At 40.2% G+C, this 24,714-nt stretch overlaps 1 protein-coding gene across 2 annotated transcripts in view; it reads right to left on the bottom strand.

Annotated features, from left to right (window-relative positions):
• Positions 1 to 7,815: 7,815 nt before the first annotated feature.
• Positions 7,816 to 24,714, bottom strand: part of TRAK2 (trafficking kinesin protein 2) — a 274,016-nt gene continuing 257,117 nt past the window's right edge. For both annotated transcript variants that reach the window (XM_053698700.1, XM_053698701.1), the window contains 2 exons: positions 10,243 to 10,342; positions 7,816 to 9,687 (listed from right to left, as the gene is read on the bottom strand). In XM_053698700.1, the coding sequence (XP_053554675.1) occupies positions 9,039 to 9,687; positions 10,243 to 10,342 (749 nt within the window). In that variant the 3' untranslated portion in view covers positions 7,816 to 9,038. The remainder of the gene's footprint in view (positions 9,688 to 10,242; positions 10,343 to 24,714) is intronic.

The raw sequence follows: 24,714 nt of genomic DNA, 5'->3' as shown, positions 1-24,714 counted from the left end.
ATGCGGAACCATGCTGTAACCTTTGGAGGAAACAAGCAGCCTTCCGGAGAAGGAGTAACGGCCCTAGGGACACCTGCTTGCGTAGCAAAGGAAGGTTCTGGGGCACCCGCCTCTTGGGACATAAAATAATAAGGGGCGGGTGACTCAGCGCACTGTAAATTCTCTGACTTGGGGGAAGAGAGTACTCTATAACGGAAATTGGAACATCACTGATGGGCATGGATAACCCTGGCCATTTCATACTCTTTGCAAGATGTATACTCCGAATCGGAGATATCCATCTCCAAAAAATCAGAATCCTCCATAACTTGAAGATTGCAATTATGGACAAACACTAACGGCACCTTACACCTCCAATGGCTGGGGCACTCACCACCTCCTGTGAACCAGACGACTCTCTCCGTCGCCACTCAGTCAAGGTGTGGAAATGGAATACGTGACCACACCCGGTCAAGAGGTGCAACCTGTAAGCCAAAAAAGTGCGCCAGTCCCTCGGACCGCACAAACTGATAAAATAAAGCCGTTATGTCCAAAAAGGCCATGAGCCTAAGTATCACTACACAATAGCAGACAATCACATAAGAAACATGATTAAAGTCCCCCCTGTTCAATAACCCCCCTCAGGAGATATTAAACCTTGATTCCATAAGATAAAGGAGTCCAACTGGGACCCTGACTTTCGTTTAACATTACATTCACATATCGAAATAAAATTAAACTATCTTACCAGAATATACGCCGTAGAACAGGAACACGGCCCTTCAAGTGTGATAGATAGTAGCCTTGCTTCTGACATGGACTTGAGTGAATAAAGGCAGGCAGCGAAACTTGTCAACGCTGATTGCCCAGGAGCTGTTAATATGACTCGGGATGGTTTTGCAGAAAGACTCTCCCTTCATCTCCGGACTCTAAATTTCACCCATGCTCTCACTGAGAGGCTGACAGGACTTAAAACTCCAGTCCCATTTTGAAGAGTACTACTCTCCATGAAGACCATCTTCAATCTTCTGACACTTCTCTGCCAACCTCCTGAGACGAAAGGCAAAGAATGATTGGCGGATGAGGCAAGTGGTGGCCAGGTTCTGAATTCCCAAAAGTAATGAATGCAGCTGTGGACTCTTCCCGTTTAAGAAGAAAACATACATTTATGATATACTTGATCTACACTTGCCTCTGTTTAGATTCACACAGATCCCTTTTATACAATATTTTGGGGTGTAAACATATATCCCTAATGTAAGTGTACTATTTGCACAACGGAAACATATGTCCCCACTGTAAATGTAAACATAAGGTTAGAACGGAAGTGACATAACCAGAGCCCAGAAGCAGAATTTTTTTTCACTTTCTGCGATGAGATTTTTTTTAGTAAAAAAATTTCTGCAGGTTATTTTGAAATAAAAAGCAGTTTTAAATCGTAAAATGTATATATAAAATGTATCCCTTGTCTCTTCATGCATACCCCCTGCATATCCATATCACCCTGAACTCTTTACACATACCCCCTTTGGAGATGCAAAATTGGGATATACTTAGAGGGTCGGGAGTGCCAACATGAGAGCATTATAGACATACCCATGTAGACTGAGCAGAATAACTCAAAGTATTATTCACATATTGTAAAAATATGGGGTCAGAACGGAAGTGACGTATCTATAGTACACGCCACTTTCGCCCATGCCAATAAGATCAAGGTGGTGATATCAAACACCACAAGATACAAACACTGGGATGCAAGATTGAAATATTTCTATAGGGTCCTTTAAATATATATACACGAGAACATAGTGGATAGATACATGATAATAAGGTGGAATAAGTCAATTGGTAAAGTATAAGTAAACCGGAAATAATGACAATTATGATGCCACTTCCGGTGGTAACATGAGGTTTAATCATAACAAACAGGAAATACGTCATCAGAAAAGGCCCCAACATGTTTTTGGCGCTAAAATCAATTAGTTAACTATTGGATGATACATAATATAAATAGGCTTCCATTACACACCATATTTAGTCTTGATAAAGGCCTATGATAAGGCCGAAACGCGTTGACAGTTAATGATTAACCTATTTCTTTTACATGCAAATAGTCCTTAGCGTTATTGCACTATTGTACTTTTTGCTTTCAGGTTTTAGAACACTACACACCGGAGGATCTTCTTGGATAATTCCAGCATTTTCTCAAATAGGATTTTCTTTGATCTTCACCTATTCCTTCCAATGGAACTTTGATTTCACACATCATTTTGGATAACAGAAATCCACATAATTCATTTTTTTTACACAACTTTCACTTTTTCACGTTTTTACGTTTTTTTTTATATTTTTCATTTTTTAAAGGTATTTTCTCTTCCCCCGTACATCACTATTTTTAAATATATTTTTCCCCACTTTGATTTTTGGCACATTAATCAAGGTCTCCATATTTTTTTGCACACCACTATTTGAAGATTTATTTTCTACACGGATCATCACAAACTTTATTCTCTGGGACTAATAGACTAATACCATTAATGTGTATTATCTAGCATCCAGGAATAATTTCCTATCATTTTATGGTTTCATTTGAACTCATTGTGTTACATGGATCCATGTTGTATTATTGTTATAATTTTTTTATCAAAAATGCACTTCATGTTTTAGAATAAATGTTTTAGAACAGACGCTGACATTTATTATTTGACATTATTTGTATACATATACATTATTTGTATACATAAACATTAGTATATATATTTTACATAAATCCTTTTTTGCCTTTTCTTAGGAGCTCATTGTTATATTCTGTTTACACAATTCTCTGGGGTGGCTAGGTACCTCTTCTTAGGAGCAATAGGCAGTTGTAAACTAAGCGCTGGGTTAACCACTTACCCAGACTGAATAAGGAGCTTATTGTGCTGCAATCTGGATATAAGAGGCCATTGAAAAACTCCAGTGACTCAAGCCTCTTTCAAAATACAGCACTGTGATGTGTAGAGCCTCAGCAGATGTGTTGATGCGCTATTACCAAATCTGGCCACCCATGGACATCAGCCATTTCTCTACAGGTCCCAAGGTAGACCAGGGAGGTCACTACAAGAAAAGACCTCAGTGGATGCCAAAAATATAAATATAATGGTGTGGAAATACGGAGTTCCCCTACTGTGCACCTGCTCTAACCAGACTTTTTTTTTGTATTATATAAGCACTTGGACTCAGCGCAGAAATATCTAATATGTGTGCAATATCCATTACAAAAAATACAGATTAATCTAATTAGATAAATACAGCTAATCTAGTATCTATTTATCAGTCCAAACTGTGTTATACGTAAGGTCATTATTTGGTCTTCCTTAGAAAACCGTATATACATTTTTTTTCTAAAAAAAATAAACAGTTATCCCTGTGTGATTAATTTTGTTGAGTTCCATGGAAAGTACCTGTTACCACAGTTCAGTTAATATACTTATTCTAAAATACATTGCCTAATGTCTACAACACCTTAAGATAAACAGCTCTTGTCAATGATGAGTCAGCTCTAGTTAAAAAGTACAAAGATCAAGAATCTTTATTGACAGAAACATAAAAACAATGGTATACAAGTTCTTGTAAGCAACATATTTAAAATCAATAATGCAACATGATATCTATATACAATGCATTAAATAGTTATGTATAAACAAAATCAGAATAAATAATTTGGTAAAGAGGTAAAACGAACATTTTATGTGTTCATCTTTTATGGCATGACTTAAATGAGAATTCACAAACTAGTTCCCAAACAAAACAAATTCATATTCTCCATATACAAAAGCAAAATATGGTAATGTTATATGCAACTTTGTAATGTTAAAGTGATGGTAAACACTCCCTTTTATAAAAACAGATTTGGAATGTTAGTGATATTTTAGATGTAATGAAGATGTGCTATAACTTACTTTTTAATATAGATATGAAATTAGTTTTTTCCCCGCACTCCACCACCTACTTCAAAAGTCAATTTTTCTGTGAGATTTAAACCATTCTTCAAATCAGTTCTCTCCCCTTATGGCACTTTTGTTATAGCGTGAGCGCTGATTGGACAATTCAAACCGTTCGCTCACAGCAGAATAGACTTTTGAAGTTGGAGTTTCATATCTGTATCAAAAAGTAATATATAGCACATCTTCGTTACTACTGTTGAATTAAACTCCATCTAAAATATCACTAACATTCCGGATCTGTTTTTATAAAAGGGAGAGTTTACCATCACTTTAACATTGACATTCCTGTGCATTATAATTGCATTTATTTGCTAATTTAGATAAAAACATGTAAACAAATTATGTATCCAGAGTGGCATTTCCTATGGAATCAACTACAACAAAATTAGAAGATTCATTTTAAAAATGTTCATTTATGAAAAAAGACTTTAAATGTCTGGAAGCCTGGCAGACCGGAAAAGCATAGAATTTATTTGTACATAGTTATATGAACAATCTTCTAGCCTGCCTCTTAAATATTGTGGTTGATTCCTGAGTTTTAGTTAATATTGTGCACGCATTTTAAACACAAGATTTTGTATCCTTAACAGAAAGAATAAGGGTCAATCAGATTTCAAGGCAAGAAAGTCATATTTAGGGGACATTTTACCCTACACATATAAAGTATTAATGAGTTAATAAAGCATTTTCTTGGAATGCGCGTGTCAGTAAAATGAATCTATAAAAAAAAAAATTAGACTCATTTGGCACGAGAAGTATTTTCCTAAGCAGATGCAGTTTAGGAGGTACAGCTATTTTTGAGAAAAGACAGTGGCAAAGATTATATAAGCTTTTTTATTCAAAAATGTAATCCATAAAAGCTTGGAAACCCTTACCAATGGAATACACATTTACTAACAGTATAATGTAGATTGTCTAGCAATTTATTATGACAGGTCCATTTAAAGGGACAGCATACACTCATTTTCATATAACTGCATGTAATAAGACACTACTATAAAGAATAAGATGCACAGATACGGATATAAAAATCCAGTATAAAACTGTTTAAAAACTTATTTAGAAGCTCTCAGTTTAGCTCTGTTGAAAAGGTAGCTGGAAAGCCCACTGCAAGTGGGAAATAAGACCCTCCCCTTTATTTTGCATATGAAAATACCATTAACACAAACAGGAGCAAGCTGGAGTAGGTAGCTGACGGTATTCACATAAAACTTTGGGGCTTGGTTAGGAGTCTGAAAATCAGAGCAATATTTAAAAATAAGCAAAATTATACATTTTTGAAAAAAACAAAAAACGTTATGGGCTATATACGTAGATCATCTACAAAACATTTATGCAAAGAAAAAAAATGAGTGTATAATGTCCCTTTAAGGACATGCTGGTGACCGAATGAGAGAAGCAGTGGGGATTTTAGAGAACAACTCTTTACCCATAAAAAAAAATCCTCTTTACAGGTACAGCAAACATCAAATTGCCAACAGCCTCAAAAAAGTGCTCTTTATTATGTTAAAAACTTATAATGAACTATAAACTTACATAATATTGCTCAAGTATCAGGGATACTAAAACAGATATCATTCAAGATACTGTGTAAAAAGGGCTCAATTTATCAACCTATGAAAGAGGCCGCACTAAATAATACTGTTTTATATTCACATTGAATTTATTCCATGTAGAGGATGAGATGTATGAACTCTGCAGACATTTCAATAACCCAGCTGCTATAACCTGGAAATGATAAAATGAAAGTAACAATGCCAGAAAAACGCACTTCCTGTTATCCGTCTGAAAAAGCTTAACTGGGCATTTCTGTGTCTCTTGTCACAAGCTAGGAATATTAGAAAGGGAATGTTATTCTCTATTTCACCAAAGTGCCAGAGATTGAAGTTGTGATCAATAACACAGCCGATTTTAGAAATGCTGAAAAAATTAACAAAGAACTGTTAACCGGCATTGAAGTATATTTTTTAAACCCGATAATGCTCTATTACCCTTTACTCTTGCACAATCCCTGGGACTGTACAGCTGTGATGATGATGATTAAAAAAAAGACGGGAAAAAAAAAGGACGTGGATAACAAAAAAACTAAACATAAAATATTGCACCACGGTCAGTTTCAATATGGCTGATTCAATTTATAGAAACAGTATTGCACAGACAATTTCTCTGAAATTTAAAAGGACCAGTATATAATATTTATAAAATATCACACGCCCATCAGCTATGCGCTGTATATTTCAAATAGCAGCTACTTGCCCTCCAAATATCTGGGCTATGATTAAAAAAAGGAGGTTTTTGCATAAAAACAGCACTGCATGCAATAATGGATTTCTGCCTTTTTTAAGCAAAAAGCATAAACACCACAACAATGCTCAAGCTAAGTACACCCCCACAACATATATAAACATGTTTTATGTTAAACCCCCAGCTTATTTTTCCCTTTTTTTAATGCTTCAAATAAAAAAAATGGAACTGCACAAAACATCTCAGAATGTTTCAAACTCAAAACAGAAAAAGCACATAATCATCTAAATCTTTATGTGCAGCTAAAAAAACAAAACAAAAAAAAGTCAAAAGCTACCAGCTTGCTACATATTAACAATATGTAGCTGCTAAGCCTGTTTTTGCCAGAAAACAATTGGAAGTAGGAAAACAACCCGCACTTAACAGATTTACCACATTTTATACCAACAGCCGGTGGCCTGGCTCTTGACAAAACACAAAAAACAAACAAACATGTAAATAATCTCCAAGATGGAAAAAACATTGGGCACATTTGTGGAGATAAAGGCAGCAGGCTAAGTTTCACATGTACAAATCTGTGCTGCTAAAAAGGAAACAACTGCGGCTGTTTGTAAAAAGTCTGTTTTCTGAAAGTGATGTGTTAGTTCAGACAGTATTTTATAATCTGACAGTAAAACCCCCATATATAACACTCAGATTACTAGTAAAACACGCCACTAAAGAACAGTTAATAATTACACATATATGCAGTAAAATGGATAGGCTTCATATATTACATATAACCTTAGTTTTATCAGATAATGCTTTATCTTGTTCTACAAATGTGCGTACAAACACAGCACATATACACAGGAACCTTCATCTTCACCTTATACAATCTGGATAAGCCATTAAAGGGACAGTAAAGTCAAAATTAAAGTTTCATGATTCGGATAGACCATGCATTTTTAAACAACTTTCCAATTTAATTTTATCATCAAATTTGCTTTGTTTTCTTGGTATCTTTTATTGAAGAGTAAACTGAGGTGGGCTCATAAGAGCTCAGGAGGGAGTGTGCACATGTCTTAAGGGATACATAACTCAAATTTTTTCTTTCATGATGTGGATAGATCATGCAATTTTAAGCAACTTTCTAATTTACTTCTATTATCAATATTCTTTGTTCTCTTGCTATCTTTATTGGAAAAAACAGGAATAAAAGCTTTGGAGCCGGCCCATTTTAGGTTGAGAACCTGGGTTGCGCTTGCTGATTGGATGGCTAAATGCAGGCACCAACCAGCAAGCCCTTTTCCAGGGTACTGAACAAAAAATAGGCCAGCTCCAAAGCTTTCATTCCTGCCTTTTCAAATAAAGATGGAAAGAGAACAAAGAAAATTGGAGTAAATTAGAAAGTTGCTTGAAATTGCATGCTCTATCTGAATCATAAAAGAAAAAAAAATGGATTTACTATCCCTTTAAGTACTCTATTGCAGCAGTGATTTGCAACATTGTATAACAAAGCTACAAATAATGTTGAAAAACACTGCTGCCATAGAGTACTTATGACACGTGCACACTCCTGAGCTCTTATGAGCCTACCTAAGTTTACTCTTCAATAAAAGGTACCAAAAGAACAAAGCAAATTTGATAACAGAAGTAAATTGGAAAGTTGTTTAAAATTGCATGCTATTCCCAAATCATAAAAGTTTAATTTTGACTTTACTGTCACTTTAAAGGGCTTTTATACTTCATTTTGTTCACTATAAGTAGGAACCTCTTTACCATCAAAAAAAAAAGAAAAAAAAAAAGAAAAGAGAAGGATTGGATCTTAAGACGTTCTTATTTATGCAGGGCTTTATGCTCTAGAAGATTCTTAAACCTTAAAAGTTGCTCCCAAAAAGAGCTTGCATTAAGCAGCCTTTATTTAAGTTCCTTTAACTCTTTTGGTGCAAATGTCATTGTGTTCTGTAACCAGGTAGGCACCATGAATCTATATCTAGCATCTCATACAAGTGATAGAATCCATGTTACTGTCCCAGTTACATTTTATTGTCTAGACTTATAACAATAGTTTAAAACGCATCCCTTCTGTTGGCATATTCTACTTAAAACGCCTTTTGCTATGTTTAATATAAAATACATTTTTAAGTTTGGATCAATGTCTGGAGCCTAAAACAATACTGCATGAACTGCAGAACACCATGTCGGCTGTAGCAAGAGATGCATTTAAAGAAGACTGACCAACAGCTGTCCATAGGTGAGGTTTAAAACTTTTGAAATAAAAAAGGTTATTTTTTTTTTTTAAATGCCCTGAAGACTATCACCCATTTATCACCTATAAATATTTTCTATTCACGTCCAGTCTTTCTGATCCATAACTGTTAAATCCTTCCTGCAAATATTTTTCCATAAAATTTGTGTTCTAAACAACTTTCTCTTGTGCTCTGTTTCTAGGCTCTGAACAGCCATCCACGGTGCTTCTGGTTTTAGAAAGTCCATAGTTGAACAGTTTCTCAATACTATGCGCAGTGATGCACTAAATATGGTCAGGCATAACTGCAAAACAGATTTGTTTCTGAACAGATTGTTCAGTGGCTCACAAAACATAAGCTCCTGAAACCCCTCAATTGTCACTACCATCAATACTTTCTAGATAACTTTTCCTGGTCTTTTCTGTAAAACGTCCTGGTTCTTTATACTTTTCCATTTTTCATCTTTACAAGACATTCCATTCTACCACCTACCAGCAACCCTCTAATCAACATACTCATACCTTCAATGACTATCTTTCTATTTTTAAGGATAGCAAGTTTTAAAGTTCCTTCTGAGCCAACATTTTTTTTTTTCTATTCAGTCTTCTTTTAAGCTACCCATTTTAGGAGAGGAGGAGCAAGTTGGAGCTACAAGTCCACCAATGAAAGCCGGAAGACTCTGGTTTCTCCTTAGACCACTCAACAAACTACTACTTGCACCAACAAAGACAGCTGACTCTTGCCGTTTCAGCCCATTGTTCTGTTCTGGACTCCTTTCATGTATTCCTGTGGTAGACTGATTTACTACTCTTGCAATGCCCAACCGCTTGAGCCGCTCCACAAGATTAATTTTCAACTGCCCTAGGTCGGGTTGATTCCTTGATGGCTTAAGGCCATACATTTCCTGAAGAAAGCTCTCAGCAGGCTTGGAAACCGCAAGAAAGTTTTCTGTTGAGTTTGTCTGTGGTTCTAATGTCGCAGGAGATGGACTTGGTGAAAGTGAAGGAGAATTTGGTGGGGTGGAGGGGAGAGGCAACACACTTGGACGTGAAGGCTGCTCTGTGATCTTGGCAGAAATTCCTTGTTCTTGCAGTAATTTAGCCAAGCTACTTGTTGTGCTGAACAAAGTTGTGGAATCTTTTCTCTCAATGAGGGCTTCTCCTGTGCTCAGACGACAGGGTGAGCTCACTGCCGTGCTGGCTGTACTAGTGCCACTGCTTATAATAGATGATGGATTGTACATGGAACTGTCATGAAGAAAAACATATACATAGTTGAAAACACACTACATATGAATTCTGCAAGGTATATCTATTATAAGTTTCTAAGACAAAATAGAAATAAATGAAGCATCAAAGTCAGACATTAAAGAGTGGTTTTCATTTGATAAGAAGGTATTAAAGATAACCCAAAGTGAAAATACTAATAAAAAACTAGTCTGTTTCTTGAAGCCAAAAATAACAAATGGCAGTTTCATATTTAATGTGCTGGATTAGTTTAGTCAGTTGCATTGTTAATGTTCCAGTCTCACATGAGACTATGTTAGGGGTAGGTCCATAAGGCTTTGCCATTCTCTGGTCTAAAACTAGAGAGAGTTGGACTTGAGAAGGTAAAGAACGTATGAATTCCAGTAACATGTTAAAGGAGTCAGCTTCTTCTAGAAACAGGATATAAAAAAATAACATTAACAAATAGGAGTCAGATTTTGTAAAAAGAACCTAGAACTAACATATTTAAATAGAAGTTTTCAAAACAGAGAAAAAAGTCACTGTAATGTTATGTTTAAATGATCAGCTTCTTACCTAGGAGTAACCTGAGTGATGTCAGAAGGATGCAGAATCCGGCAGGTAGTAAAGGTGAAAGTAGAATTTGTGCAGCACAGGCACTTGCCTGGGTTTATGGCTGAAATGTAAACAATAAGAAAGGTAACTCACAAACAGTTCAAATTAAATTACACCCTAATATCTGAATGAGCAATGGTTGTGGAGGACTGTCCCCGTGAGATATCTAGATTAGCTAGTAGGCATTTGAGATCGAGTTTCAGTTTACCACACATGCCTTGTATGCAAGTTTTAATAGTAAAACATTTTGCCTAAAAGAGTGTTTATCACATTTCAAGGAACATTTTAATGTAAAAATAATTAATTCAGGGGGATGCTTCCGGGCGGCGGCCACGATGGCCGACTTACTTTGAGACTGCGAGGACAAGCTAAGTAATCCGCTGTATGTCAGCAGATAGTAATACAATCAAGCTTTGATACTTGCATCTCTTGATAGAGCTATAGTTGCTGCTACTTATAATCCTAATTGGAGACCATCTTTCCAGCCTTAAGTACCGGAACGGCAAGACCTGCAGCGGCAGTGCACTTGTGTCTGAGGCCTTGCCTAACCCCCCAGATTATCTGGGCAAAAAGAGCCAGTGTGAGCTACAATCTTTATGCAACAACTTATAAAATGGAGCCTATAACACAATCATTGCGGATAACTCTGGAGAATTTGATATGCGACCGTTTTCAATACATCGAAAAACAGAATTTATGTTTACCTGATAAATTTCTTTCTCCAACGGTGTGTCCGGTCCACGGCGTCATCCTTACTTGTGGGGACATTCTCTTCCCCAACAGGAAATGGCAAAGAGCCCAGCAAAGCTGGTCACATGATCCCTCCTAGGCTCCGCCTACCCCAGTCATTCGACCGACGTTAAGGAGGAATATTTGCATAGGAGAAACCATATGGTACCGTGGTGACTGTAGTTAAAGAAAATAAATTATCAGACCTGATTAAAAAACCAGGGCGGGCCGTGGACCGGACACACCGTTGGAGAAAGAAATTTATCAGGTAAACATAAATTCTGTTTTCTCCAACATAGGTGTGTCCGGTCCACGGCGTCATCCTTACTTGTGGGAACCAATACCAAAGCTTTAGGACACGGATGAAGGGAGGGAGCAAATCAGGTCACCTAAATGGAAGGCACCACGGCTTGCAAAACCTTTCTCCCAAAAATAGCCTCAGAAGAAGCAAAAATATCAAACTTGTAAAATTTGGTAAAAGTGTGCAGTGAAGACCAAGTCGCTGCCCTACATATCTGATCAACAGAAGCCTCGTTCTTGAAGGCCCATGTGGAAGCCACAGCCCTAGTGGAATGAGCTGTGATTCTTTCGGGAGGCTGCCGTCCGGCAGTCTCGTAAGCCAATCTGATGATGCTTTTAATCCAAAAAGAGAGAGAGGTAGAAGTTGCTTTTTGACCTCTCCTTTTACCTGAATAAACAACAAACAAGGAAGATGTTTGTCTAAAATCCTTTGTAGCATCTAAATAGAATTTTAGAGCGCGAACAACATCCAAATTGTGCAACAAACGTTCCTTCTTTGAAACTGGTTTTGGACACAGAGAAGGTACGATAATCTCCTGGTTAATGTTTTTGTTAGAAACAACTTTTGGAAGAAAACCAGGTTTAGTACGTAAAACCACCTTATCTGCATGGAACACCAGATAAGGAGGAGAACACTGCAGAGCAGATAATTCTGAGACTCTTCTAGCAGAAGAAATTGCAACTAAAAACAAAACTTTCCAAGATAATAGCTTAATATCAACGGAATGTAAGGGTTCAAACGGAACCCCCTGAAGAACTGAAAGAACTAAATTGAGACTCCAAGGAGGAGTCAAAGGTTTGTAAACAGGCTTGATTCTAACCAGAGCCTGAACAAAGGCTTGAACATCTGGCACAGCTGCCAGCTTTTTGTGAAGTAATACCGACAAGGCAGAAATCTGTCCCTTCAGGGAACTTGCAGATAATCCTTTTTCCAATCCTTCTTGAAGGAAGGATAGAATCCTAGGAATCTTAACCTTGTCCCAAGGGAATCCTTTAGATTCACACCAACAGATATATTTTTTCCAAATTTTGTGGTAAATCTTTCTAGTTACAGGCTTTCTGGCCTGAACAAGAGTATCGATAACAGAATCTGAGAATCCTCGCTTCGATAAAATCAAGCGTTCAATCTCCAAGCAGTCAGCTGGAGTGAGACCAGATTCGGATGTTCGAACGGACCCTGAACAAGGAGGTCTCGTCTCAAAGGTAGCTTCCAAGGTGGAGCCGATGACATATTCACCAGATCTGCATACCAAGTCCTGCGTGGCCACGCAGGAGCTATCAAGATCACCGACGCCCTCTCCTGATTGATCCTGGCTACCAGCCTGGGGATGAGAGGAAATGGCGGGAACACATAAGCTAGTTTGAAGGTCCAAGGTGCTACTAGTGCATCCACTAGAGCCGCCTTGGGATCCCTGGATCTGGCCCCGTAGCAAGGAACTTTGAAGTTCTGACGAGAGGCCATCAGATCCATGTCTGGAATGCCCCACAGGTGAGTGACTTGGGCAAAGATTTCCGGATGGAGTTCCCACTCCCCCGGATGCAATGTCTGACGACTCAGAAAATCCGCTTCCCAATTTTCCACTCCTGGGATGTGGATAGCAGACAGGTGGCAGGAGTGAGACTCCGCCCATAGAATGATTTTGGTCACTTCTTCCATCGCTAGGGAACTCCTCGTTCCCCCCTGATGGTTGATGTACGCAACAGTTGTCATGTTGTCTGATTGAAACCGTATGAACTTGATCCTCGCTAGCCGAGGCCAGGCCTTGAGAGCATTGAATATCGCTCTCAGTTCCAGAATATTTATCGGTAGAAGAGATTCTTCCCGAGACCAAAGACCCTGAGCTTTCAGGTATCCCCAGACCGCGCCCCAGCCCATCAGACTGGCGTCGGTCGTGACAATGACCCACTCTGGTCTGCGGAACGTCATCCCTTGTGACAGATTGTCCAGGGACAGCCACCAACGGAGTGAGTCTCTGGTCCTCTGATTTACTTGTATCTTCGGAGACAAGTCTGTATAGTCCCCATTCCACTGACTGAGCATGCACAGTTGTAATGGTCTTAGATGAATGCGCGCAAAAGGAACTATGTCCATTGCCGCTACCATCAACCCGATCACTTCCATGCACTGAGCTATGGAAGGAAGAGGAACGGAATGAAGTATCCGACAAGAGTCTAGAAGTTTTGTTCTTCTGGCCTCTGTTAGAAAGATCCTCATTTCTAAGGAGTCTATAATTGTTCCCAAGAAGGGAACCCTTGTTGACGGGGATAGAGAACTCTTTTCCACGTTCACTTTCCAGCCGTGAGATCTGAGAAAGGCCAGGACTATGTCCGTGTGAGCCTTTGCTTGAGGAAGGGACGACGCTTGAATCAGAATGTCGTCCAGGTAAGGTACTACTGCAATGCCCCTTGGTCTTAGCACCGCTAGAAGGGACCCTAGTACCTTTGTGAAAATCCTTGGAGCAGTGGCTAATCCGAAAGGAAGCGCCACGAACTGGTAATGTTTGTCCAGGAATGCGAACCGTAGGAACCGATGATGTTCCTTGTGGATAGGAATATGTAGATACGCATCCTTTAAATCCACCGTGGTCATGAATTGACCTTCCTAGATGGAAGGAAGAATAGTTCGAATGGTTTCCATCTTGAATGATGGAACCTTGAGAAACTTGTTTAAGATCTTGAGATCTAAGATTGGTCTGAACGTTCCCTCTTTTTTGGGAACTATGAACAGATTGGAGTAGAACCCCATCCCTTGTTCTCTTAGTGGAACAGGATGAATCACTCCCATTTTTAACAGGTCTTCTACACAATGTAAGAACGCCTGTCTTTTTATGTGGTCTGAAGACAACTGAGACCTGTGGAACCTTCCCCTTGGGGGAAGTCCCTTGAATTCCAGAAGATAACCCTGGGAGACTATTTCTAGCGCCCAAGGATCCAGAACATCTCTTGCCCAAGCCTGAGCGAAGAGAGAGAGTCTGCCCCCCACCAGATCCGGTCCCGGATCGGGGGCCAATATTTCATGCTGTCTTGGTAGCAGTGGCAGGTTTCTTGGCCTGCTTTCCCTTGTTCCAGCCTTGCGTTGGTCTCCAAGCTGGCTTGGCTTGAGAAGTATTACCCTCTTGCTTAGAGGACGTAGCACTTTGGGCTGGTCCGTTTTTACGAAAGGGACGAAAATTAGGTCTATTTTTCGCCTTGAAAGGCCGATCCTGAGGAAGGGCGTGGCCCTTACCCCCAGTGATATCCGAGATAATCTCTTTCAAGTCAGGGCCAAACAGCGTTTTCCCCTTGAAAGGAATGTTTAGTAGCTTGTTCTTGGAAGACGCATCAGCCGACCAAGATTTCAACCAAAGCGCTCTGCGCGCCACAATAGCAAACCCAGAATTCTTAGCCGCTAACCTAGCCAATTGCAAAGTGGCGTCTAGGGTGAAAGAATTAGCCAATTTGAGAGCATTGATTCTGTCCATAATCTCCTCATAAGGAGGAGAATCACTATCGAGCGCCTTTATCAGCTCATCAAACCAGAAACATGCGGCTGTAGTGACAGGGACAATGCATGAAATTGGTTGTAGAAGGTAACCCTGCTGAACAAACATCTTTTTAAGCAAACCTTCTAATTTTTTATCCATAGGATCTTTGAAAGCACAACTATCCTCTATGGGTATAGTGGTGCGTTTGTTTAAAGTAGAAACCGCTCCCTCGACCTTGGGGACTGTCTGCCATAAGTCCTTTCTGGGGTCGATCATAGGAAACAATTTTTTAAATATGGGGGGAGGGACGAAAGGAATACCGGGCCTTTCCCATTCTTTATTAACAATGTCCGCCACCCGCTTGGGTATAGGAAAAGCTTCTGGGAGCCCCGGCACCTCTAGGAACTTGTCCATTTTACATAGTTTCTCTGGGATGACCAACTTTTCACAATCATCCAGAGTGGATAATACCTCCTTAAGCAGAATGCGGAGATGTTCCAACTTAAATTTAAATGCAATTACATCAGGTTCAGCCTGTTGAGAAATGTTCCCTGAATCAGTAATTTCTCCCTCAGACAAAACCTCCCTGGCCCCCACAGATTGGGTTAGGGGCCCTTCAGAGATATTAATATCAGCGTCGTCATGCTCTTCAGTAACTAAAACAGAGCAGCCACGCTTACGCTGACAAGGGTTCATTTTGGCTAAAATGTTTTTGACAGAATTATCCATTACAGCCGTTAATTGTTGCATAGTAAGGAGTATTGGCGCGCTAGATGTACTAGGGGCCTCCTGAGTGGGCAAGACTCGTGTAGACGAAGGAGGGAATGATGCAGTACCATGCTTACTCCCCTCACTTGAGGAATCATCTTGGGCATCATTGTCATTATCACATAAATCACATTTATTTAAATGAACAGGAATTCTGGCTTCCCCACATTCAGAACACAGTCTATCTGGTAGTTCAGACATGTTAAACAGGCATAAACTTGATAAAAAGTACAAAAAACGTTTTAAAATAAAACCGTTACTGTCACTTTAAATTTTAAACTGAACACACTTTATTACTGCAATTGCGAAAAAACATGAAGGAATTGTACAAAATTCACCAAATTTTCACCACAGTGTCTTAAAGCCTTAAAAGTATTGCACACCAAATTTGGAAGCTTTAACCCTTAAAATAACGGAACCGGAGCCGTTTTAACACTTTAACCCCTTTACAGTCCCTGGTATCTGCTTTGCTGAGACCCAACCAAACCCAAAGGGGAATACGATACCAAATGACGCCTTCAGAAAGTCTTTTCTAAGTATCAGAGCTCCTCTCACATGCGACTGCATGCCATGCCTCTCAAAAACAAGTGCGCCACACCGGCGCGAAAATGAGGCTCTGCTTATGCTTTGGGAAAGCCCCTGAGAAATAAGGTGTCTAATACAGTGCCTGCCGATATTATAATATCAATATACCCAGATAAAATGATTCCTCAAGGCTAAATATGTGTTAAAAATGAATCGATTTAGCCCAGAAAAGTCTACAGTCTTAATAAGCCCTTGTGAAGCCCTTATTTACCATCGTAATAAACATGGCTTACCGGATCCCATAGGGAAAAATGACAGCTTCCAGCATTACATCGTCTTGTTAGAATGTGTCATACCTCAAGCAGCAAGAGACTGCACACTGTTCCCCCAACTGAAGTTAATTGCTCTCAACAGTCCTGTGTGGAACAGCCATGGATTTTAGTTACGGTGCTAAAATCATTTTCCTCATACAAACAGAAATCTTCATCTCTTTTCTGTTTCTGAGTAAATAGTACATACCAGCACTATTTTAAAATAACAAACTCTTGATTGAATAATAAAAACTACAGTTAAACACTAAAAAACTCTAAGCCATCTCCGTGGAGATGTTGCCTGTACAACGGCAAAGAGAATGACTGGGGTAGGCGGAGCCTAGGAGGGATCATGTGACCAGCTTTGCTGGGCTCTTTGCCATTTCCTGTTGGGGAAGAGAATGTCCCCACAAGTAAGGATGACGCCGTGGACCGGACACACCTATGTTGGAGAAATCACCTGATTTCAGTGTGGGGAAGAGCCGGTAAGCCTGAGAAGCTAGATTTCATCCCAAAAAAAAAACCGGTTGGCTATTCCAGAGAAGTGTCTGGAAAAGCTCGAGACATCAGTAGAGTCTCTTAAGCTAGTGAATGGAGGAGCGCACTTACCCGTGTTGGATAATACAGTCCTGCAGCGGGGTGCTACCGGGGGACCGGGCATGTTAAAGAGTGACCCAGATGGAGAGGTGAGACATTGACTGTTCCGGATAGAGTATTAAAGGTGATACACGCTACGACCCCGGGTGTGACTACAACTGATCATATGGGTGACATATTATCCAGCCCGGTACATCATTTACATGGAGAGATAAGTAAATTGACATTTCCAATGACCGTTCAGGGCATTGATTATAGCCTGATTTGTGCTGCTTCTGACAATCGGTCGAGACACTTGCACTGGTACTCTCCCCAGCCAGATATATGTGATGATTTATGGCAAATTCTACAGGCTCCTAGGTCACTTACTGTTCAAAATCCTAAACTACACAAGTAGAAGTATGGGTCTGAAAAATCTGAGGCTGTCGTAGGCCTGAATCACATTTTATTGCCATGTTTATTTCCAAAAGCTGGAGTGGAGTAATTTACTGACATGGTGCAGTGGAAAAGCTATATACTGTATGTTTTTTCCACTACTGGGAAGCCTGACTGTCCATATGTTGTACAAAGTATTTTTCCTACATGAATAGATGTGATAATTGTAACTGGCTATATGTCATTAATTTAATGTGTAGAGGTCTTTTTCTCCCTCACCCCTTGTATTACTAGTCACATTAAAGGGAAGTTTTTACCGTCTTGCTTCTAGTGTAACCTGCCCCTTTTAATCTAGGTTTAAATTGAGGACATACAAGTGGGAAATATTAACAATCTCATAGAGAAAGCTTTATATAATAAATGAGAGATTACTGATTTTACTTAATTTAGTGGAGTAAGATGTCCCTTTGGGGATAGTTTCTGTCCGACTTGTTATTACTACCCAAATGGAGGAATAAGTTTGTGCATGCTAGTTCTGTCCTATTCTCTGCAGCCGTGGTAGTGGGACACCTTGATAGCAGCTTAAAACTTCCCCTTAAGGGACACTGCCCTATCCACTTTAATCAGACATCAATTAATATGATCTCTAACCTAGACTACTAGCCATATAGACCCATATGATTTCTATAGCCTCTAGCTCAGACAAATTCTTATGGAGTATAATAGGAGGCTTCCAGCACATTAAATATGTTTCACAATATCTCAGCCGATAGGAATCAGACTTAATGTCATCCTAATGGATCATTTGTTTTTTTATTCAGGATGATATTAGTTTGTTTAGTGTAAAATAGATATCTGGGGGTACTTTTTATTCCCCTTTGTTACTATTATACTGCCCCTACTACATTAGGTGTTATGTGATGTACTTGATTCTATCTTAGTAATATCATGTAATGTGTCCTTCCCTAGATTTGTGAACTTTATGAATAGCAGTCATGTACATGCAGAGTTAAAAGATTGCTGAAGTTCTTTGCTGTTTATTTAGGATAGGCTTCAATACAGTTTGTTTTTGTATTTTTTTATATTTTCTACTGTTTATTCCAATTCTGTAAAGATGTTTATGTATAATAGTTTTCTTAACCCTTAAGTAATAGATGTTATATCATTAGTTGTGATATATACATATATATATAAAATTAGAAAAAAATAGAGGTTTTCCTTTGAGACTCAAAAGCAATCTCCTAGTATTCATGCTATCCCTCTGTAACTTTCCATTTCCAGCAGTCCTATGAGGTCCAAGAGTGGCCTCAAGTGTGATTTAGAGGCTTTTCACTGCTATAGGCTAGCTGCATGTTCTCTTATATTCATGAGTGTATATAGTAGGAAACGTTGCACTCCTGGAATATCCTCATTGTGCTCTACAGGAGGCTATAGCTACTGACTGGAAAATACACAGGTATGCCTGCTCCTGATTGGTTCACCTGCTGGATCATTACAGCATTACTTTGGCTTTATATTTGACCGATCTGCAGAGGGCAAGCACATTGTATAAGAAATGAATCTGTAAAAGGATCCAATGAAATAGCGCATTTTATTTTTATTTTAAAAGTCTCTTTTGTTGCTGCGTCTTGCTTTGCATGACAGAAATGTGAAGTTTAATGTTCTTTTAAACAACATCACTGCTCTTTGCAGCAAAAATGTATAAATCAGTTCATTTTTTCTTTTAATGGTTTAGATATAGCATAATTTTAATCAACTTTCCAATTTACTTCTATTATCCGATTTGCTTCATTCTCTTGGTATCCTTTATAAAAGGAGCAGCAATGCACTACTGGGAGCTAGTTGAACACATTGGGTAAGCCAATGAGAAAAGGGATATATGTGCAGCAACCAATAAGCAGATTGCTCCAAATACTGCATTGCTGCTCCGGAGCCTACATTGGTATGCTTTTCAACTAAGAATACCAACAGATCAAAGCAAATTAGCAAATAGAAGTAAATTAGGAAGTTGTTTAATTGCGTGCTCTATATGAATAATGAAACTGTTACTGTGCCTTTAAGTTACTACATAAAACTGTGATTCTCCTGTTTTTTTGTGCATTTTAGGGGAAAACCCAAACGGTTTGCCACTAAATTTTCAGTTTTTTCTCTCTGTCGTGCTACCTGAACGGCTTGGTTTTGAGCTCTGATAGATGATTATTAAATGCAGGTCTTCAACTGGATTTCAATCCAAAGTGTACAACAGTAGTCATGGTTTCTTTGAGAGGAACTCTTTACATTTTGGTAACTTTACTATATTTCAGTTTGAGTTCACAGATAGATGATTACTTCCTTGAGCTACTTTAGTTCAGTGAAATAAATTTAAATAAAAACATAATTTATGCTTACCTGATAAATTTATTTCTCTTGTAGTGTATCCAGTCCACGGATCATCCATTACTTGTGGGATATTCTCCTTCCCAACAGGAAGTTGCAAGAGGATCACCCACAGCAGAGCTGCTATATAGCTCCTCCCCTCACTGCCATATCCAGTCATTCGACCGAAACAAGACGAGATAGGAGAAACCTTAGGGTGCAGTGGTGACTGTAGTTTAATTAAAATTTAGACCTGCCTGAAAAGACAGGGCGGGCCGTGGACTGGATACACTACAAGAGAAATAAATTTATCAGGTAAGCATAAATTATGTTTTCTCTTGTTAAGTGTATCCAGTCCACGGATCATCCATTACTTGTGGGATACCAATACCAAAGCTAAAGTACACGGATGATGGGAGGGACAAGGCACGAACTTAAACGGGAGGAACTACTGCCTGTAGAACCTTTCTCCCAAAAACAGCCTCCGAAGAAGCAAAAGTGTCAAATTTGTAAAATTTTGAAAAGGTGTGAAGCGAAGACCAAGTCGCAGCCTTGCAAATCTGTTCAACAGAGGCCTCATTTTTAAAGGCCCAGGTGGAAGCCACAGCTCTAGTAGAATGAGCTGTAATCCTTTCAGGGGGCTGCTGTCCAGGCTAAGCGTATTATGCTCCGAAGCCAAAAGGAGAGAGAGGTTGCCGAAGCTTTTTGACCTCTCCTCTGTCCAGAGTAAACGACAAAAAGGGCAGATGTTTGACGAAAATCTTTAGTAGCCTGTAAGTAAAACTTCAAGGCACGGACTACGTCCAGATTATGCAAAAGACGTTCCTTCTTTGAAGAAGGATTAGGACACAATGATGGAACAACAATCTCTTGATTGATATTCCTGTTAGAAACCACCTTAGGTAAAAACCCAGGTTTGGTACGCAGAACTACCTTGTCTGAATGAAAAATCAGATAAGGAGAATCACAATGTAAGGCAGATAACTCAGAGACTCTTCGAGCCGAGGAAATAGCCATCAAAACAGAACTTTCCAAGATAAAAGTTTAATATCAATGGAATGAAGGGGGTTCAAACGGAACTCCCTTAAGAACTTTAAGAACCAAGTTTAAGCTCCACGGGGGAGCAACAGTTTTAAACACAGGCTTAATCCTAACCAAAGCCTGACAAAATGCCTGGACGTCTGGAACTTCTGCCAGACGCTTGTGCAAAAGAATAGACAGAGCAGAGATCTGTCCTTTTAAAGAACTAGCTGATAAGCCTTTGTCCAAACCCTCTTGGAGAAAGGACAATATCCTAGGAATCCTAACCTTACTCCATGAGTAACTCTTGGATTCACACCAATAAAGATATTTACGCCATATCTTATGGTAGATTTTCCTGGTGACAGGCTTCCGAGCCTGTATTAAGGTATCAATGACTGACTCGGAGAAGCCACGCCTTGATAGAATCAAGCGTTCAATCTCCATGCAGTCAGTCTCAGAGAAAGTAGATTTGGATGATTGAAAGGACCTTGTATTAGAAGGTCCTGCCTCAGAGGCAGAGTCCATGGTGGAAAGGATGACATGTCCACTAGGTCTGCATACCAGGTCCTGCGTGGCCACGCAGGCGCTATCAGAATCACTGATGCTCTCTCCTGTTTGATTTTGGCAATCAGTCGAGGGAGCAGAGGAAACGGTGGAAACACATAGGCCAGGTTGAAGAACCAAGAAGCTGCTAGAGCATCTATCAGCGTTGCTCCCGGGTCCCTGGACCTGGATCCGTAACAAGGAAGCTTGGCGTTCTGGCGAGACGCCATGAGATCCAGTCCTGGTTTGCCCCAACGATGGACCAGTTGAGCAAACACCTCCAGAAGGAGTTCCCACTCCCCCGGATGAAAAGTCTGACGACTTAGAAAATCCGCCTCCCAGTTCTCTACGCCTGGGATGTGGATCGCTGACAGGTGGCAAGAGTGAGACTCTGCCCAGCGAATTATCTTTGAGACTTCTAACATCGCTAGGGAACTCCTGGTTCCCCCTTGATGGTTGATGTAAGCCACAGTCGTGATGTTGTCCGACTGAAATCTGATGAACCTCAGAGTTGCTAACTGAGGCCAAGCCAGAAGAGCATTGAATATTGCTCTTAACTCCAGAATATTTATTGGGAGGAGTTTCTCCTCCTGAGTCCACGATCCCTGAGCCTTCAGGGGAGTTCCAGACTGCGCCCCAACCTAGAAGGCTGGCATCTGTTGTTACAATCATCCAATCTGGCCTGCGAAAGGTCATACCCTTGGACAGATGGACCCGAGAAAGCCACCAGAGAAGAGAATCTCTGGTCTCTTGATCCAGATTTAGTAGAGGGGACAAATCTGAGTAATCCCCATTCCACTGACTTAGCATGCATAATTGCAGCGGTCTGAGATGCAGGCGCGCAAATGGCACTATGTCCATTGCCGCTACCATTAAGCCGATTACTTCCATGCACTGAGCCACTGACGGGCGTGGAATGGAATGAAGGACACGGCAAGCATTTAGAAGTTTTGATAACCTGGACTCCGTCAGGTAAATTTTCATCTCTACAGAATCTATAAGAGTCCCTAGGAAGGAGACTCTTGTGAGTGGTGATAGAGAACTCTTTTCCACGTTCACTTTCCACCCATGCGACCTCAGAAATGCCAGAACTATCTCTGTATGAGACTTGGCAATTTGAAAGCTTGACGCCTGTATCAGGATGTCGTCTAGATACGGAGCCACCGCTATGCCTCGCGGTCTTAGAACCGCCAGAAGTGAGCCCAGAACCTTTGTAAAAATTCTCGGGGCAGTGGCCAACCCGAAGGGAAGAGCTACAAATTGGTAATGCCCGTCTAGAAAGGCAAACCTTAGGAACCGATGATGATCTTTGTGAATCGGTATGTGAAGGTAGGCATCCTTTAAGTCCACTGTGGTCATGTACTGACCCTCTTGGATCACGGGTAGGATGGTCCGAATAGTTTCCATTTTGAAAGATGGAACTCTGAGGAATTTGTTTAAGATCTTTAGATCCAAAATTGGTCTGAAGGTTCCCTCTTTTTTGGGAACCACAAACCGATTCGAATAAAAACCCTGTCCTTGTTCCGTCCGCGGAACTGGATGGATCACTCCCATAACTAGGAGTTCTTGCACACAGCGTAGGAATGCCTCTTTCTTTATCTGATTTGCAGATAGCCTTGAAAGATGAAATCTCCCTTGTGGAGGGGAAGCTTTGAAGTCCAGAAGATATCCCTGAGATATGTTCTCCAACGCCCAGGGATCCTGAACATCTCTTGCCCACGCCTGGGCGAAGAGAGAAAGTCTGCCCCCTACTAGATCCGTCGCCGGATAGGAGGCCGTTCCTTCATGCTGTCTTAGAGGCAGCAGCAGGCTTTCTGGCCTGCTTGCCTTTGTTCCAGGACTGGTTAGGTTTCCAGGCCTGCTTAGATTGAGCAAAAGTTCCCTCTTGTTTTGAAGCGGAGGAAGTTGATGCTGCACCTGCCTTGAAATTTCGAAAGGCACGAAAATTAGACTGTTTGGCCTTTGCTTTGGCCCTGTCCTGAGGAAGGGTGTGACCCTTACCTCCAGTAATGTCAGCAATAATTTCCTTCAAACCAGGCCCGAATAAGGTCTGCCCCTTGAAAGGAATGTTGAGTATTTAGACTTCGAAGTCACGTCAGCTGACCAGGATTTAAGCCATAGCGCCCTACGCGCTTGGATGGCGAATCCGGAATTCTTAGCCGTTAGTTTAGTCAAATGAACAATGGCATCAGAAACAAAAATGAGTTAGCTAGCTTAAGTGTTCTAAGCTTGTCAATAATTTCAGTCAATGGAGCTGTATGGATGGCCTCTTCCAGGGCCTCAAACCAGAACGCCGCCGCAGCAGTGACAGGCGCAATGCATGCAAGGGGCTGTAAAATAAAACCTTGTTGAATAAACATTTTCTTAAGGTAACCCTCCAATTTTGTATCCATTGGATCTGAAAAAGCACAACTGTCCTCAACCGGGATAGTAGTACGCTTTGCTTAAGTAGAAACTGCTCCCTCCACCTTAGGGACCGTCTGCCATAAGTCCCGTGTAGTGGCGTCTATTGGAAACATTTTTCTAAATATAGGAGGTGGGGAAAAAGGCACACCCGGTCTATCCCACTCCTTGCTAATAATTTCTGTAAGCCTTTTAGGTATAGGAAAAACATCAGTACACACCGGTACCGCATAGTATTTATCCAGCCTACACAATTTCTCTGGTACTGCAACTGTTACAGTCATTCAGAGCAGCTAATACCTCCCCAAGCAACACACGGAGGTTCTCAAGCTTAAATTTAAAATTAGAAATCTCTGAATCAGGATTCCCCGAATCAGAGATGTCACCCACAGACTGAAGCTCTCCGTCCTCATGATCTGCATATTGTGACGCAGTATCAGACATGGCCCTTACAGCATCTGCGCGCTCTGTATTTCTCCTAACCCTAGAGCAATCGCGCTTGCCTCTTAATTCAGGCAACCTGGATAATACCTCTGACAGGGTATTATTCATGATTGCCGCCATGTCCTGCAAGGTAATCGCTATGGGCGTCCCTGATGTAATTGGTGCCATATTAGCGTGCATCCCCTGAGCGGGAGGCGAAGGGTCTGACACGTGGGGAGAGTTAGTCGGCATAATTTCCCCCTCGTCAGAATCTTCTGGTGATATTTCTTTTATAGTTAAAGACTAATCTTTACTGTTTAAGGTGAAATCAATACATTTAGTACACATTCTCCTATGGGGCTCCACCATGGCTTTCAAACATAATGAACAAGTAGTTTCCTCTGTGTCAGACATGTTTAAACAGACTAGAAATGAGACTAGCAAGCTTGGAAAACACTTTAAACAAGTTTACAAGCAATATAAAAAACGTTACTGCACCTTTAAGAAACACAAATTTTGTCAAAATTTGAAATAACAGTGAAAAAAGGCAGTTACACGAACGAAATTTTTACAGTGTATGTAACATTGCACCCACTTGCAAATGGATGATTAACCCC

Source organism: Bombina bombina, chromosome 1 (genome assembly GCF_027579735.1).
Source record: "Bombina bombina isolate aBomBom1 chromosome 1, aBomBom1.pri, whole genome shotgun sequence".
Lineage (NCBI taxonomy): Eukaryota > Metazoa > Chordata > Amphibia > Anura > Bombinatoridae > Bombina > Bombina bombina.
This window is presented reverse-complemented; position numbering and strand designations above follow the sequence as displayed.